This window comes from Polypterus senegalus, chromosome 12 (assembly GCF_016835505.1).
Source record: "Polypterus senegalus isolate Bchr_013 chromosome 12, ASM1683550v1, whole genome shotgun sequence".
NCBI lineage: Eukaryota > Metazoa > Chordata > Cladistia > Polypteriformes > Polypteridae > Polypterus > Polypterus senegalus.
Genome location: NC_053165.1, coordinates 158,522,329 through 158,537,132, shown reverse-complemented (window position 1 = coordinate 158,537,132; position 14,804 = coordinate 158,522,329). Strand labels below are relative to the sequence as shown.

At 47.7% G+C, this 14,804-nt stretch overlaps 1 protein-coding gene across 1 annotated transcript in view; it reads left to right on the top strand.

Moving 5' to 3' along the window:
• Window positions 1-1,938, top strand: part of slc25a23a (solute carrier family 25 member 23a) — a 57,758-nt gene extending 55,820 nt beyond the window's left edge. The window contains exon 10 of the mRNA XM_039770474.1: window positions 17-1,938. Coding sequence (XP_039626408.1) covers window positions 17-201 — 185 coding nt within the window. The 3' untranslated portion in view covers window positions 202-1,938. The remainder of the gene's footprint in view (window positions 1-16) is intronic.
• Window positions 1,939-14,804: the final 12,866 nt, after the last annotated feature.

The window sequence follows — 14,804 nt, the reverse complement described above, 5'->3', positions numbered from 1 at the left end:
TGCTTTGTTGTTTCAGCTTCACTGGAGGGAGAGCCGCAGCTCAGTATGGTGGGCCTGTTCCGGCAGATCGTATCGCGGGAAGGAGTGTTTGGCTTGTATCGAGGCATCGCGCCCAACTTTATGAAGGTGATCCCGGCCGTCAGCATCAGCTACGTGGTGTATGAAAATATGAAGCTGGCCTTGGGAGTCGTGTCAAAGTGAGAGTGTTAACAACGGTGGTCCCAGTTAAGGTCTTCATCCCCGTCGGGCACTGGAGAAGGACCGGGCAGATCCTGCAGGGAATCGGCTTCAGTGTTCAGATTGTCTCCCCCTCCGTTGAGCCAAGCAGGACGCACAAGAGGTGGAATGAAAGGTGTGCTGCCCGCTAGTGACAGTGTGGCATTTCTGCACATATACTGAAACATCTGCAGATGGCAAGCCATCTCTGAACCTCGTTTTGCTCTCGGCAATAATATCAAATATTCTTTTTTTTATTATTTTTAAATAAGCATATGCACCTTGAAAGCCACTCGTCGCCCCCATCATTTCCTGGGCCTCATTTCTTTGCCACACAAATTTTTTATTAGAAGATTTTAAACCTAGGCAGCATGCTGGCATAATGGTTGGCACTTGCATCTTGTCCTGGGTTCAGTTCCAGCTGTCTTTATTTTTTTCGGCTCTTGTCACATCCTAAAGACGCGCCAACTGGATGAACTGGTAACTCCAACCTAGCCCAGTTAGTGAGCAGGTTTGGTTTTTACCGTAAGTTGGCCCTGCTGTAGATTTCAACTCCTGTCCCAGGGTTGGTCCTGCCTTGTGCCCAGTCCTGCTGGGATTGACTAGGGCTCGGGTAATGGAATGAAGAGAAGATGAATGGATGGAAACTTCTGGCTGGCTGGCTGGCATCTCACCACCGCCAGATGCCCGGGCTTCAAACGTGGTCAAGTCAATGCATGGCATTTGTGTTTTCACCACTTGAGAGTGACTGGTGACTTTAAAATTGGCCCAGTGTGCATGCCCTGGCATCTCACTTGGGGTTCGTCCTACCTTGTGCCCAGTGCCAACGGGCACCACCAGGGACTTGCAGCTCCTTATAACCCACTAATGGATGGACACTGAAACGTGACGAATACTTGATGCCTACTCTGGCATGAATGTGAAAGGACTTAACCTACAAAACACTGCCAGCTTTTAATGCCAGGGTGTTTCCTATCAGGGACTAAACTGAACACCTGATTTATTTTTCTTTCCGAAAACTTGGGCTCCACCGCACTCCTTCTTCCTCTTTCTACTGAGACGCCACCACAGCACGACGAGACCTCGGGCCTCAGGGGCTTTGACGTCAGACAACTTGAAGAAACGATTTTTTTTTATTTGGTTTTCCTGCCCACTCCAAACGTTCATTAGATGAGCCAAGTGCCTCCCGTTGATGACGTGGTGGTCGTCGATGTCCGCTATTAATGTCCTGAAACTGAAAGAAGAAGAAGGAAATGCCAAGTGGGTGGCCAAGGTGCGTGTACAGCTCAGCTGCATGCGTTTGCACAAACTCTTGAATGTGTTTGGAGATCCTTGAACTTGCGGACCACCTGCCCTATAGAATGAACAAGAAACTTCCAGAAAAGAAACGGGAGAGACTCCATGTCATAAAACCAAAATGGAAGTGATGACGTCCTGTGGCCTCCCCGATACCCCGTCTTGTCACCAGGAAAGCACCGCTAGTGGAAAACGTGGCATGGGATTCAAGTGTCGCTGTCGTATCTCCTGTTCACCGGTTGCCCAAGACCCCTACAGTTAGTTGCGGATAGGAAGCTTATGAGGCTTAAAGAGGTCACCGTTACTTAAAAGCGAGCGCCGCTAAAGCGTGACGGCCAACTCGGGAGAGGCGAATGTGACGATGAGGATGCTGAGGGATGGCATGTCAAAGATACCAAAGCCCACTGCAACCAAAAAAAAAAAAAAGCACCCACAAACTTGTACAGTCAGTGCGGGGGGGTCCGCAAACAGACAAAGTGACGCACAAATAAGTTACCCCAAAGTCAGGGCAAATTATTCTAGTGGTCCAGGATGGGGGGCTGCATGTGGTGTCATGAAGACTGGCTCAGATTTCCACAATGCAGGCAGCACACCCAAGTGCCGAAATCTTAACCAGCCGTCCCCCCAGACCCCGAGGTTCATGGAGTGGGCTCAGCAGCTCTGAGCGTCTAAGGCTGTGGGTCCACACTGCGGTGTTTTCATTTCAAGATTCAGTCGTTCAACGTATCTGATATATTTTTTTAACTATTTTTAAATGGGCATATGCACCTTGAAAGCTGGTTATCGCCCCCATCATTTCCTGGGCCTGATTTTCTTGCCACACAAATTATTTATTATAAGATTTTAAACCCGGGCAGCATGCTGGCATAGTGGTTGGCACTTGCACGTTGCCCTGGGCTCCACTCTAACTGTCTTATGGTTTGTTTGATTATTCCGCTGTTGTCACAACCCAAAGACGTGCCAACTGGATGAACTGGTAACTCTAACTTGGCCCAGTTAGTGATCGTCGTGGTGGGTAGGGGGTGGTTTGGGGTCTACCGTAAGTAGGCCCTGCTGTAGATTTGAATACTGGTCCTGCCTTGTGCCCAGTCCTGCTGGGATAGACTTGGGCTCGGGTAATGGAGTTGAGAGAAGATGAATGGATGGAAACTTAGATGGCTGGCAGGCTGGCATATAACAGTGCTCCAGACGCCACCAGGCTTCAGACGCGGTCAAGTCAATGCATGTCGTTTACGTTTTCACCAGCTACTCCTCCAGACGCACACCCAGGTGCCCGTTCCAGCAGACCGAGGCAGAGCCAGAGGGTTGTGGATTGTGAACGTCTAAGGCTGTGTGCCCACACTGCTGTGGTTTTGTTTCAGGATTCAGTTGTTAGCCATCCCCCATTTTGCCTCTTCGCCCACACTACCCTGGCATTTTTTTAAACCCCCAGACTTTTGGAAAAAGCATCTCGTGAAATGGATGGAGAGACAGGAATGGCGCTTTGATTGGGGTGTGTGTGCGTATTCTGTAGCCCTCCCCTGATTGGACCCAGCTTTTAGAACAATCGGGACCAGAACAGGCCATTCAGCCCTCCAAAGCTCACCAGTCCTGTCCACTTATTTCTTCCAAAAAAACATCAAGAGGAGTTTTGAAAGACCCTTACTGTCTACCACACAACTTGGTCGCTTATTCCAAGTGCTTATTATGTCTCATTCCCTGATTGGTCAAGCTACTTGTATTCCAACATGGCGGCACAGAGGAATTGCCTTTTGTTGGGTTGCTTACCCGTACGTCATCTAAAGCGAGTCTTGTGCGGTGTGAGTGCTGTGCACACGTGTGCAAAAGGCAAATAGTTTACCGATGGGTACAAGTTGGTGGCATATCCCGTGGCTGGTAGTGTAAAGGATTTTTCACGTCAATGCACACATGCCCAGTGTAGGTGACTAGCAACGTCTTGTGCGTTTTTTGGTTGTTTTTCTTCTGGACGGTGATAACTTTTGCAAACGATGTAAAAATGCCGGTGTGGATGGAGATCGTGAATGAACACCTAGTAGTGCGGACGTAGCCCGAGTATCTCATCGTACGGTAAGTGGGGTCTTGGCAGGTTCATCATGGCACCCTGAGTCTAAACACGTGACACACACGCACACACTGTCCGCTTACATGGGTTTTGTTTCAGATAATCTCTAATTCCGAGGTCTTTTCCCCCCTTTAATGATTTATAGGATCAGAAAGAATCCGTTTTGTTTTTTTATGTTTGAATTGGCCTTTGTAATTCAGGATGGCATGCAGAGTTTACAACGAGCGTTTCAGACTCCCCTCCTAGTTTTCTTTACGGCCATTTTCCTTGATTTGTCCCCAATTTGCGTTGGAACACGCCGTCCTGCCTCGATATTCCTCGACTCAGTTTTTACAATTCAGAACCCTCAATTGTTTCCCACGGAAGCCAAGAGAGGACGTGCGATAGCGTTTATTTTTTAATTTTTTTTTTTAATTGTTTCCTCAAGATAACGGGCTCATTTTATCGAGATCTTGTTTTCTCGAAATTATGAAATAATTGTATCTAACATTTAATGTTTAGTTTATCGAAGCCACGTTCTGTTTGAGATGGCAGAAGAGCAGAACTGTGTTGATCAGCGCCTCACATTTTTGTTCAATCAAGGGCTGACCAGGCAGGCTGAAATATGTTTACGCCTAATAACGTTTGTGTCCGTCATTTAAGAAGACGGTTAGCAAGGCTTCAGCTGTATAGGAGTCCCAATCTAAGTGATCCTGATGCCAGGAGCCAAGGTTAAGTTTCATTTCCTCAAGATGTCGATAAAATGAGTCCGTTATCTCGAGGAGACCATTTAAAAAAAAAAAATAACAATATTGCACATCCTCTCTCAGCTTCCGTAGTTTCCAGCAGAATAATAACGAAAGTGCAAAGTGAACCAGCGGATGACACTTCTAGTAAAGGGGAACGTCAGACGTGCCCAGCACGGTAGCTGATCCTCGTCGCCAGAGGATGTCAGATTATGCGACTAGAAGTCGCAGGGTGTGTCCCTGATGCTTTTTTATTCCCGCTTTTGCCCTCTTTTTATTCGGAGCTGGTGCCGTGCGAAGGATTTACAGGTACACAACCAGTTTGGGCCACGATCATGGCTCACTCTTTTGTGTTATCGTCCAATCTGCCGTGATACATAAAACATGAGACGTCAGACAGACGAGCATCTCTTCTGCGAGCGAGGTCCAAAGTACACCCGCGTCCCTTAACTCTTTCAGGGCGGATGTCGACTTTTATCGAAAGTTGGGGGTTGAGGTCGGTAATCGGCTTGTCCACTTGCACCACACTCACCGTTACGTTTTTAGTTCGACTCTCTTTGCTGGAATGAGCGTGAGCTTCGGTGATGTGACCTCGTGTGAGCAGCACAGAGCAAACGGCCTCTAAAATGGCATCGACATCTGACGAGAGACCCCGTGGACGACGGTTTTCCGTATTATCATTGAATCGGACTCTGATTTTGATGCAAGTGATTTGGAGATGGAGAACGGAAAGTGAAAGTGAGGTCCTCCATATCAGCTGATCACGGTGCTCGACACGTTTGTGTAGCTGACGCACCGGCAGCAACATTCGCCTGGGGGGGACCACCACTTAAAAACAACACGAGATACAAAGCAGATTACGTTGCCCTGCGACTGCCACTGCTGCCCACCTTCTGTGCGGAGACCGCCAGGCAGCCGGCCCCCATTAAGCCCAGCCCCGCACAACCGCTGCTGCCTGAGACTGCCATACCGGCGCTGACAGCACACAGCAACAGACGTTTCATGTTGATTTATGGATGAAGCCATCGTTTTGCGTGCTTTTCAGAAAAATATTCAGCCCTCAAAGAGTTAACTCCATGTTTGTGCGTTGTACTTTTGGTTGTCGGCTCTCGTCCACGCCAAGCCGCCCCCAACGATAAGGACGAGTCGGAGGGAGCGAGCGAGAGAGAGAGAGAGAGACGAAGCGACCCACCATAACAGGAGATGACGGAAGAACGTCAGCACATGTGCCGCGGCTCTGAGCTTGTTTCTGTTTTGAGGTTTGACATGTGGACCCCCCACAGAAGCTCTCGTTTCATGATCCCGTCCTTGTTTTGGTCAACTGGAATTGACAATAAAAACACGGAAGTGTGAAAGGATTTATGGGAAAGGTTTGGGAGTAGAAATGCTACCAACAGTCGAGTGCAGTTCATGAACCAGGAATCAGAAGTGACCCCGTGGTCAGACCTCATTCACTGTACTGCCGGATTACGTGCATTGTGCTTGTGACGATGCGGGTTCGACTCCATCCTCCTATTGCTGTTCAGGAGCCATTGAACCCAACACCGTCGATAATGTTACAGAGATGAGCTGACACATAGGGACAAATCTCTCAAGGCCAGGGGATATTCCATAAAGTGCTTTTATTCAAAACAATCAAAAACAAAAAGTGCAAAAGTGCAGCGTCAAAGTTCAACAAATAAATCCATAAAAATCAAGTGTCCAGTGGGGTTAAAACCATCGACAATAAATAAATCCTTTAAAATCGGAGGTAAAAATGTAGAAGTTAAAAACGCAGTCTCTCACACCCTTCTTGTTCTCTGGCCCACCTCCATCACTCTCTCCCCGGCTCACCATTACTTGCAGCCGCGGAGACCCAACAGTCATGAGCTCCTTCTGTCAACCTCCGTCCGTCTCGGACTCCATCAGGACGTCCCTGCCAGACCGACGAGGCTGGCTGTCCTCCCGTGATCTTTCGCGCACCTGTAGTCGCTCCTCGGATCCAGCGGGATGACACCTCCTCTGCTCACCCCACTCGCTAGTTGTCAGTGGGGCGAACTAGCCCCCTAGAGCGCCTCCATCTAACGCTCCTTCGCGGGGACCCCGCTCGTTCTGTCTCTCTCTTAAGGTGGCCATATCATCCAGCTGAGACTGCAATTGCTATCCTTTAACCTCCTTCCATTTCTCTCTTTTTCCACGATTCCTGATTTATCCCCCTCTCTGGTGTACCTTCACTTATATATAATCCATATACACCTCTCTCTGCCTCCGTGGGCACAGCGTCTTAATTACACACCGCAGGAAGCCAATGAGGCAAACAAGAGCGACCGCACCCTCACGCAGGTGCGACTCGCTCAATCACCCCATTAACTCCCCGCGGTTGTGCAATCGCGCCCACGGAGAACGACACGGATATACGGATTTAAAAAACCTGACTTTTTTCGGAAGCCGCGGACCCGCTATACCACAGTGCTCCCTGCTGTGAAGTGCAGATCGGGTAGTGACAGGGACAGACTTTGTAACGCTGATGTCATTCGTCAATTTCTGGGTGTCGGTCAGTCATAGTGACAGGAGCCCTAATACGCAATAAGGGAAAAAGGATTCGGAATATGATACTGTCTCGAGGAGAGGTGTGGTGGCACAGTGGTTGGCGCTACCACCTCACGGCACCAGTCCCGTCAATAAGCAGTCCAGCGCCCTCAGGGACATATTAAGGGACTCTGCACTTCCTCCGCCGCTCCCTCCACCTTGATCCAGCAGGCTTGATTCTGTCTTTAGTCATAGGGGGCGCTGCTGAGTACGCAAGTGCTGACAGTCAATGGCCGCCCCTCCCAGAAGTTCCAACGCATTTAACACGACGACAAGGAATAAGGAACACTGGGGGGGAGGCTTTGGACCTCACAAGCAAAAACGAGGAGCTCGTCGTGTACCACGAGAGAATTGTGGGTGAACTTGCTGCGGCTGTGAACCCTTTGTACAGGGTGGGCTCCGTCAGGCAGAAAAAGGGGGCGGTGACGACTGTGCTGGCAGGTTGGCACGCACTTGGTAAATGTGATGTGGGCAGCGAAATCGAGTCATTTAAATTGACATGACCCCATGACAAGATCAGCAACTGTGGTGGGCAAATCTGATGTACCCCACAAGTAGAAGTCGCAAAATATGACATTGGCTTAAACGCAGCCCATCTCACACTTTGTGGTGCCGCTTGACCCGCTCTGCACATGGCACATTCACACATTGCTGATGTGACACCTTGATTTGGAGGTGACGTTGGCTCAAGTGTAGCCCACCTCATCGCGTCCTTTGCCTGCTGCCATCAGGGGCGTTTCTTGGTCAGACCCCCCCCCCAAGCTCCCAGGCTGTGAAAATGGAGGATGAGTAAGATGAGGAAGAGTTCTCCTCACAAGCAAACACAATCAGTTTTCTAGAGCTGCTCAGATACGGGATGGATGTCTTTTTGTGATTTTTTTTTTTTTTTTGAAAGCGGTGGTCCGTATTTCATCCAAATTCTGATTGCCCCCCTCCCTGTGAATGCTACTGATTTCTCTTTATTGTCGCTGACTTTTAAACTGCATGAATTGATGAGAAGCTCCTGGCTGCGTCTCCGCTTGTTTTCAGAGAGCGAGTTGTACAAAATCATTTGGGAAGCTTCCTGCTCAGGGCGTATTTATTTGGTTTTGCTTGTGTTTCTTTCTTTCTTTCTTTTGTTTCTTTTTTGAAGGATGACTTCTGTGTGTTTTTAATGATAAAGTCCCAAAAACTGATCACAGCTTCCTGGTTTCTTGTGTTTTGTTGGACTCTTTGAAGTTTCTTGTCTCCTTTCGTGTCTTCAGTACAATTTCCGAGGAAGATGAAAAAAAGTCGTTTTTGTTTTGTTTTACGTTTTTCCCCCAAAGGCACCCGTGAATAGAATTGGGGAAGAAAAACAAAAATCTACCAACAAGAAAGCGCCATTTCAAATACCTGACACCACACGGAGGTCCGTGCCAAGGAGCCACGTCTAGTTTGGCACGTGTGCACTGGAATTTGATCCTGCATGTCTATTTAGAAGAGAAATAAAATACAAAAGCAAATACACAAAATAATTAAAGAAAAATACGTGGCCTACAAAAGCCAAAACCTTCTGACCGCTCAGGATGGCGACTGTGCCCACAGGCCCTCGTCTTTCTATGACTGTAAAGGCCCTCTTAGTGGCATTTCTATGCATAGCACCAGGGGGTGTGGGGGTGGATTAGCTCAACTGGCATTTATACTTCTACATAGACGTCTAGTGAGCCTCCTACCAGTGCTTGCTTACATGTGTGCCAATCTGGGCACCATACTCTCCTGCTACGCCTTACAGGTATGCCTGTCAGGGCATTATATCAGGTGATCTCCTACTAGCACTTACAATTATGCCACTCTGGACACCATACATTTATAGCTCTCTTGACATCTAGTGATCTCCTATTAGTCCTTGCAGTTATGCCAATCTGGGCACGATACTCTGACATTTCTAGTTCTCTGATGCCTGCTGCTCTCCTACTAGCACTTAGAGGTGAGTCACCTGGGTACCATACTCTGTCATTTATAGTTTTCTCACATCAGGTGATCTCCTACCAGCACTTACAATTATGCCACTCTGGGCACCATACTTGTATAAATATTATTCTTATTCTCTGACGTCTAGTGATCTTCTACCAGCACTTACAGATGTGCCAACCTGGGTACCTTACTTTGGCATTTATAGTTTTGTCATCTTAGGTGATCTCCTACCAGCACTTGCAGGTATGCCAATCTAGGCACAATGCTTTGGCACTTAAAATTCTTTGACAGCTAGTGATCACTTACTACCCTTTGCAGGAATGGCAATTTGGGCACCATACTCTGGTATTTCTACTTCACTGATGCCTGCTGCTCTTCTACTAGCTCTTACAGGTATGATGATCTGGGTACCGTACTCTGGTATTTATACTTCTGTGATGTTTAGTGATCTCCTACCAGGACTTACAGGCATGCCAGTCTGGGCACCATACTTATATATTTATTTATTCTCTTACATCTAGTGATTTCCTATTAGCACTTGCAGGTATGTCAATCTGGGCAGCATACCCTTGCATTTGTAGTCCTCTGATGCCTACTGCTCTCCTCCTAGCTCTTATTGCTATGCCAATCTAGGTATCATACATTTACAGTTCTCTCACATCAGGTGATTTCCTACCAGCACTTACAGGTATGCCACTCTGAGCACCATACTCTGGCATTTCTAGTTCTCTGATGCCTGCTTCTCTCCTTATGTGTTGATGAGCCAAAACATTCTGAGCACTCGCATATGAAGCGAAGGATGGCGACCATCTGGTCACGATGGCTCGTGTCACAGTCCGCACATATGAGGTGGTAAGCTGACAGTGGGTGCTCATAGTGGGCATGCTGAAGACTCGGGCAGATGTAAAGAGCAGCGTGGCACTGACAACTGGGTCCGAGCAATTCAAGAACAGAAAGGCTTGTGTTGTGCTCCTCTGGTGATTACAGACCGGGGGTCCAAGAAGGGAAAAACCAACAACAAAATGTTGGAGTCATCGATGGGAGAGATCGACATCCTGTCACGTATGAACCAATGGGAGGGCTGTGATGGTACAAGTGGCAGTGCTGGTTGGTCTGATGGTCAGTCGAGTGTCATAGCACAACGTGCACTGAACCCTGTGGCGTGTGGGACTGGGCAGCTGCAGTTCCCTTGCCAACCCACATCCACCGTCGGAATTCTCTGAAATGCCCACATGAGGGTTAGAAGTGCACCAGGTTCTCTGGTCCCATGAGTCACGTGTTCTGTTTTATCCTGTGGACCGGCGGGTATGTATGTGTCGTTTACCCAGGAAAGAGATGGCACCAGGATTCACCGTGGGAAGAAGACAAACAATATGAAAATATCTCCTGTTACTCGTGTCATATAAACTGCAGGTCATGTCCTGTCTTCAACTCAACGGGTTATTTATTTAGTAACACTTTAACACAAAATGCACCCGTTTTACATGCTGTGAGCATCCTGCACAAGAGCACGTCAAGTGGATTATGTGTCCTGAGTAACCAGAGGGGGTTTTTCAAAGACATTTTTGATATTTGCTGATGTCCATTGTTGGCTCACGTTATTTAAGAAATTTCCTGTTCTTTCTCTATGAAGGCCATCCCTACAAACTAATAACGTGTGAAGGGAACATGCGTTGCGTTGTAGAAGAAAGAGAAGGGATTTTTCAGGAGGTTGGGTTGGTGACGGAGACGTGCTGACGTCATCCTTACAAGTGGATTCGGAAATGAAGTGCGGAGTGTTTTCCTTACCCGACATATCTTGAGTTCATTAAAATACAAATTCTGCTCCTAAAAACAGAGACTAAGGATCTCTGGGGGAATTTTAAACGCTTCTTTTTTCACCCTTTGGAATTTGTGACAGATAGGGGCCGCCACTGAGCCCCAAACCCGGGGCACAACCAACACAAATACAGTCACGGGCGCAAAATGGAGGTTTCTGTTCTACCAAAGCCTCCCAGAGGTTTCTTCAAAGGTGGCACAAACACAATTCCAATCAAAGGATTCTCATCTCCTCCTCTCTAATCTCGTCTCTCCTCTCTTCTTCTCTCCTCTCTTCTTGTCCCATCTCCTCTTCTCTCCTCTCTTCTTCTCTCCTCTTCTTTCTTCTTCACCTCCTCCCCTCTAATCTCGTCTCTCCTTCTCTCCTCTTCTCTCGTCTTCTCTCCTCCCCTCTAATCTCATCTCTCCTCTTCTCTTCTCGCCTCGTCTCATCTCCTCTTCTCTCTCTCTCTTCTTCTCTCCTCTCCTCTCTTCTTGTCTCATTCTCTCTTCCTCTCTCCTCCTCTCTAATCTCGTCTCTCCTCTTCTCTCTTCTCCTCTCTTCTTCTCTCCTCTCACCTCCTGTCTCATCTTCTCTTCTCCTCTCCTCTCTTCTTCTCTCCTCCCCTCTAATCTCATCTCTCCTCTTCTCTTCTCACCTCCTGTCTCATCTTCTCTTCTCCTCTCCTCTCCTCTTCTCTCTTCTTCTCTCCTCTCACCTCCTGTCTCATCTTCTCTTCTCCTCTCCTCTCTTCTTCTCTCCTCCCCTCTAATCTCATCTCTCCTCTTCTCCTCTCCTCTTGTCCTCACACCTCATGTCTCATCTTCTCTCCTCTTCTCCTCTCCTCTTGTCAAATACGTTAAACAGCAATTCCATAGTGGGAAGAACGTGAGGCATATAAAGAATGATCAGATACGGTAAAGCGTTAGCGCTGGTAGAATACGATGGCACACGCGTTTGTAAGTAAGAAAGCGTTTATTAAAGTACAGGTAGGTAAAGAGATCGGGGGGGTCTCTGCTGTACATAGCTGGACATTTAGTGAGAAACGCTGATCAGACCCAAGTGACTGCCGAAACAGACACAAGTCGGTAAGGAAATAATCAACGATGAAGTGACGAATAAAGTAACAGCGATTCTGTAGTGAGGTCAGAAGTTAAGGCGCGTCACGAATGATGGGGGCGCTCAGCATTTTGTCTTGAACAGAATAGAAGGAAAACAACAGATGAACGTAATACTTGCGTGGACAGTTAAGATCAAAGGCAATCTGTTTTTCCTAATTCACGGTGCCATTTGTTTGAGCTGACCAGCAATTCAGGAGATTCCTCAGGCTATCGATTACTTTAAAACTTCGAGATCTGGGACAACAAGTTGCTAAATTGGTTTACAGCCTGTGAAAGGAAGACATGCCAGTAAGTACTAAGCAACATCAAAAGTTTAATTGTTGAGGAAAACGAACAAAAGAATTCATTCATCATATTGACAGCCAGCCAATCAAAATATCTGACAATCACATCCTGCGAAACACCGCCGGGGGAATTTTATAATAAACTAGCTGTGTAAGCCTGTGCTGTAAAATTCTAGGGGGGTCCTAGAAATTATTGAAATCGTCAGAAAAAAAATGAAATGTAGAGAAGTCGGGTAATTGAAAGGAACGACTCTGGGCATCTCTCTCCTAGGAGGATTCGTTTTGCCAACGCGCTCATCTCGCTTGTGTTAGTGGCTGAGTGAGTTTTCCTTTTCCTTGGAGTCGGAGCCCTTAGCCCAACTCCACCTCTCACTTCCAGGCCAGACAGGCAGGCTCAGGAACCACTGCAGTGCCCCCTGGTGGCAGACCCCCAACATCTCAACGGGGTCGTAGAGAAGTCCATCTCCCATGGAGCCCTGCAGGATTCCAAGTAACCACTGCCACCCAAGGGAGGCTGCCATTTTGCATACTGAGGAGGTACAGTTCAGTCCACGCCTGTTCCTTTGGTCCATATACAGAAGAGACGTCCCGGCAGGGTCCGCCACAGAAGGAATATAAACCGCGTAAATGGCAAGGTTCAAAGTAAGGAAGCAAGGTGGGCTGCAAAGTTAAGAAATCAGAAGTGAAGCGAAAGTGAAGTTTAATAACTTCAGCAGGCAGGCGAGGGGCCAGAAGGTGTCAAATAACTGCAAGTCATTCTTCATTGTGTTTATTTGTTCATTTTAAAGTATAAGTTTGAAATTTTTCACATCAAAAGTTATTTCTTCACAAGCGTGGTATGCGTGTGCCACCTGAAATTGTGTTCTAAAGTTAACCGTTTTCTAGAAATTAGAAAACCCTGGATGATGGGAAGAATGTCAACATGAGGGAGTCAACCAGTATGACAACTGTATCCATCACTGGGCAAATTATTAGGGATGCCCGCAAGCCCGCTCATCCATGCAATGATCTAATCAGCCAACCCTGTGGCAGCAGCACAATGCAGATAGTAGACAGCAGGTCAGGAGCTTCAGTTAATGTTCACATCAAACAACAGAATGAGGGGGGAAATGTGACTTCAACTGTGACATGACTGTTGGTGCCAGATGGGCTGGTTTGTGCTGATCTTCTGGGATTTTCACGCACAGCCGTCTCCAGAGTTTATTCAGGATGTAACAAAAAACAAAAAGACGTCCACTAAGCAGCAGGTCTATGGACAGAAAGACATTGTTGATGAGGGAGATCATCAGTGGAGAACACGGCCAGATGGGTTCAAACTGGCAGAATGGCTACGGTAACTCAGATAAGCCAACGGTGGTGAGTAGAACAGCATCGAGGCAACAACGGCAAATCTGTGCCTAAATGTAGATAAGACGGAAGAGACGACCGTCGACTTCAGAAAGACCCAAGGTGTGCACACCCCACTGCCCATCCAGAGCTCTGCTGGTCGAATTGGGCAAGAGCAACAAATTCCTTGGTGTGCACCTGGCAGTGGACCTTTCTTGGTTCAGCCACACCACCTCCATAGTCAATCAAGAAGGCACCACAGCATCTCCACTACAAGGTCTACCTCCCCCATTCTCACCACATTCTACCACCGAGAGGGTCCTGACCAGCTACATCACCATCTGCAGCATCTCTGACCATAGGCTCCTACAGTGGGGTAGTGCAAAAAATCATTGGGCCTTCACTACCCTCCATTACCCTCCATAGTTTCCGGAGCCGCATGCGAGTGGCAGCCATTCCAGCAGCTCCGTGTATGACTTTATCTTTTTACCTTTTTTTTCTTCTATTTTTCTCTATTTCACTGATCACTTCTACCACTTTCTTTTATGTGGAATCGCTCCCTGGACACTTTTTACTATTTTTACTATTTGACATGGATTTTTACACTCCGAGAATCGCCTATTCAAGTAGTCAGCTTAAAGCACTGAGAAGAAATGCCCACATCGGTGTGGTTCCCTATTTACCTGACGAGGTAAGAAGACAATATCGGGGCAGCGAGCCGGCGCAAAGATAAAAGATAAGATAAAAGCCAGGCAACTTGAGAGAAAATGGCGTTATAAACCGTCGGTGCCTTCTGTGATCCTGGGAAATGTGAACTCACTACCAAATAAGATCGACGAACTGGCTGTGCTGGTGAAAAATGTCAGAACCTACAGAGAATGCAGCTTGCTGTGTTTTAGTGAAACGTGGCTAACAACTACCATCCCAGATGCTAACGTGGAGCTACCCGGCCGGGTTTAGCACAGTTAGAGTGGACAGAGACGCAAGTACCTGCGGGAAGAAGAAAGGAGGAGGACTCGCTCTCTATGTGAACACAAGGAGGTGCAACCCTGGACATGTAAACGTCAAAATCTCCAACTGCTGCAGGGACATCGAACTGCTGGCCGTAAGTCTGCGTCCCTATTACTTGCCCAGAGAGTTTGGACACGTGATTGTTGTTATTGTTTACATCCCCCCTCGGGTGAACGCGGAGTGACATCATCCATTCCGCAGTTGCTAAGTTACAAATGCAGCACCCTGAGGCACTTGTGCTAATCGCTGGACTTTAACCATGTGACGCTGGACAAAACATTACCTGCCGTCTCCCAGTATGTGGACTGTAACACCCGGGGAAACGGGACTATCGACCTACTGTATGCAAACGTTAAAGACGCATACAGCGCCACCCCGCAGATCATAACCTGGTTCTGCTTCAGCCTCACTACAAACCAAGAGTGAAGGCGCTACCTACAACCACACGCTCATTCAGGAAGT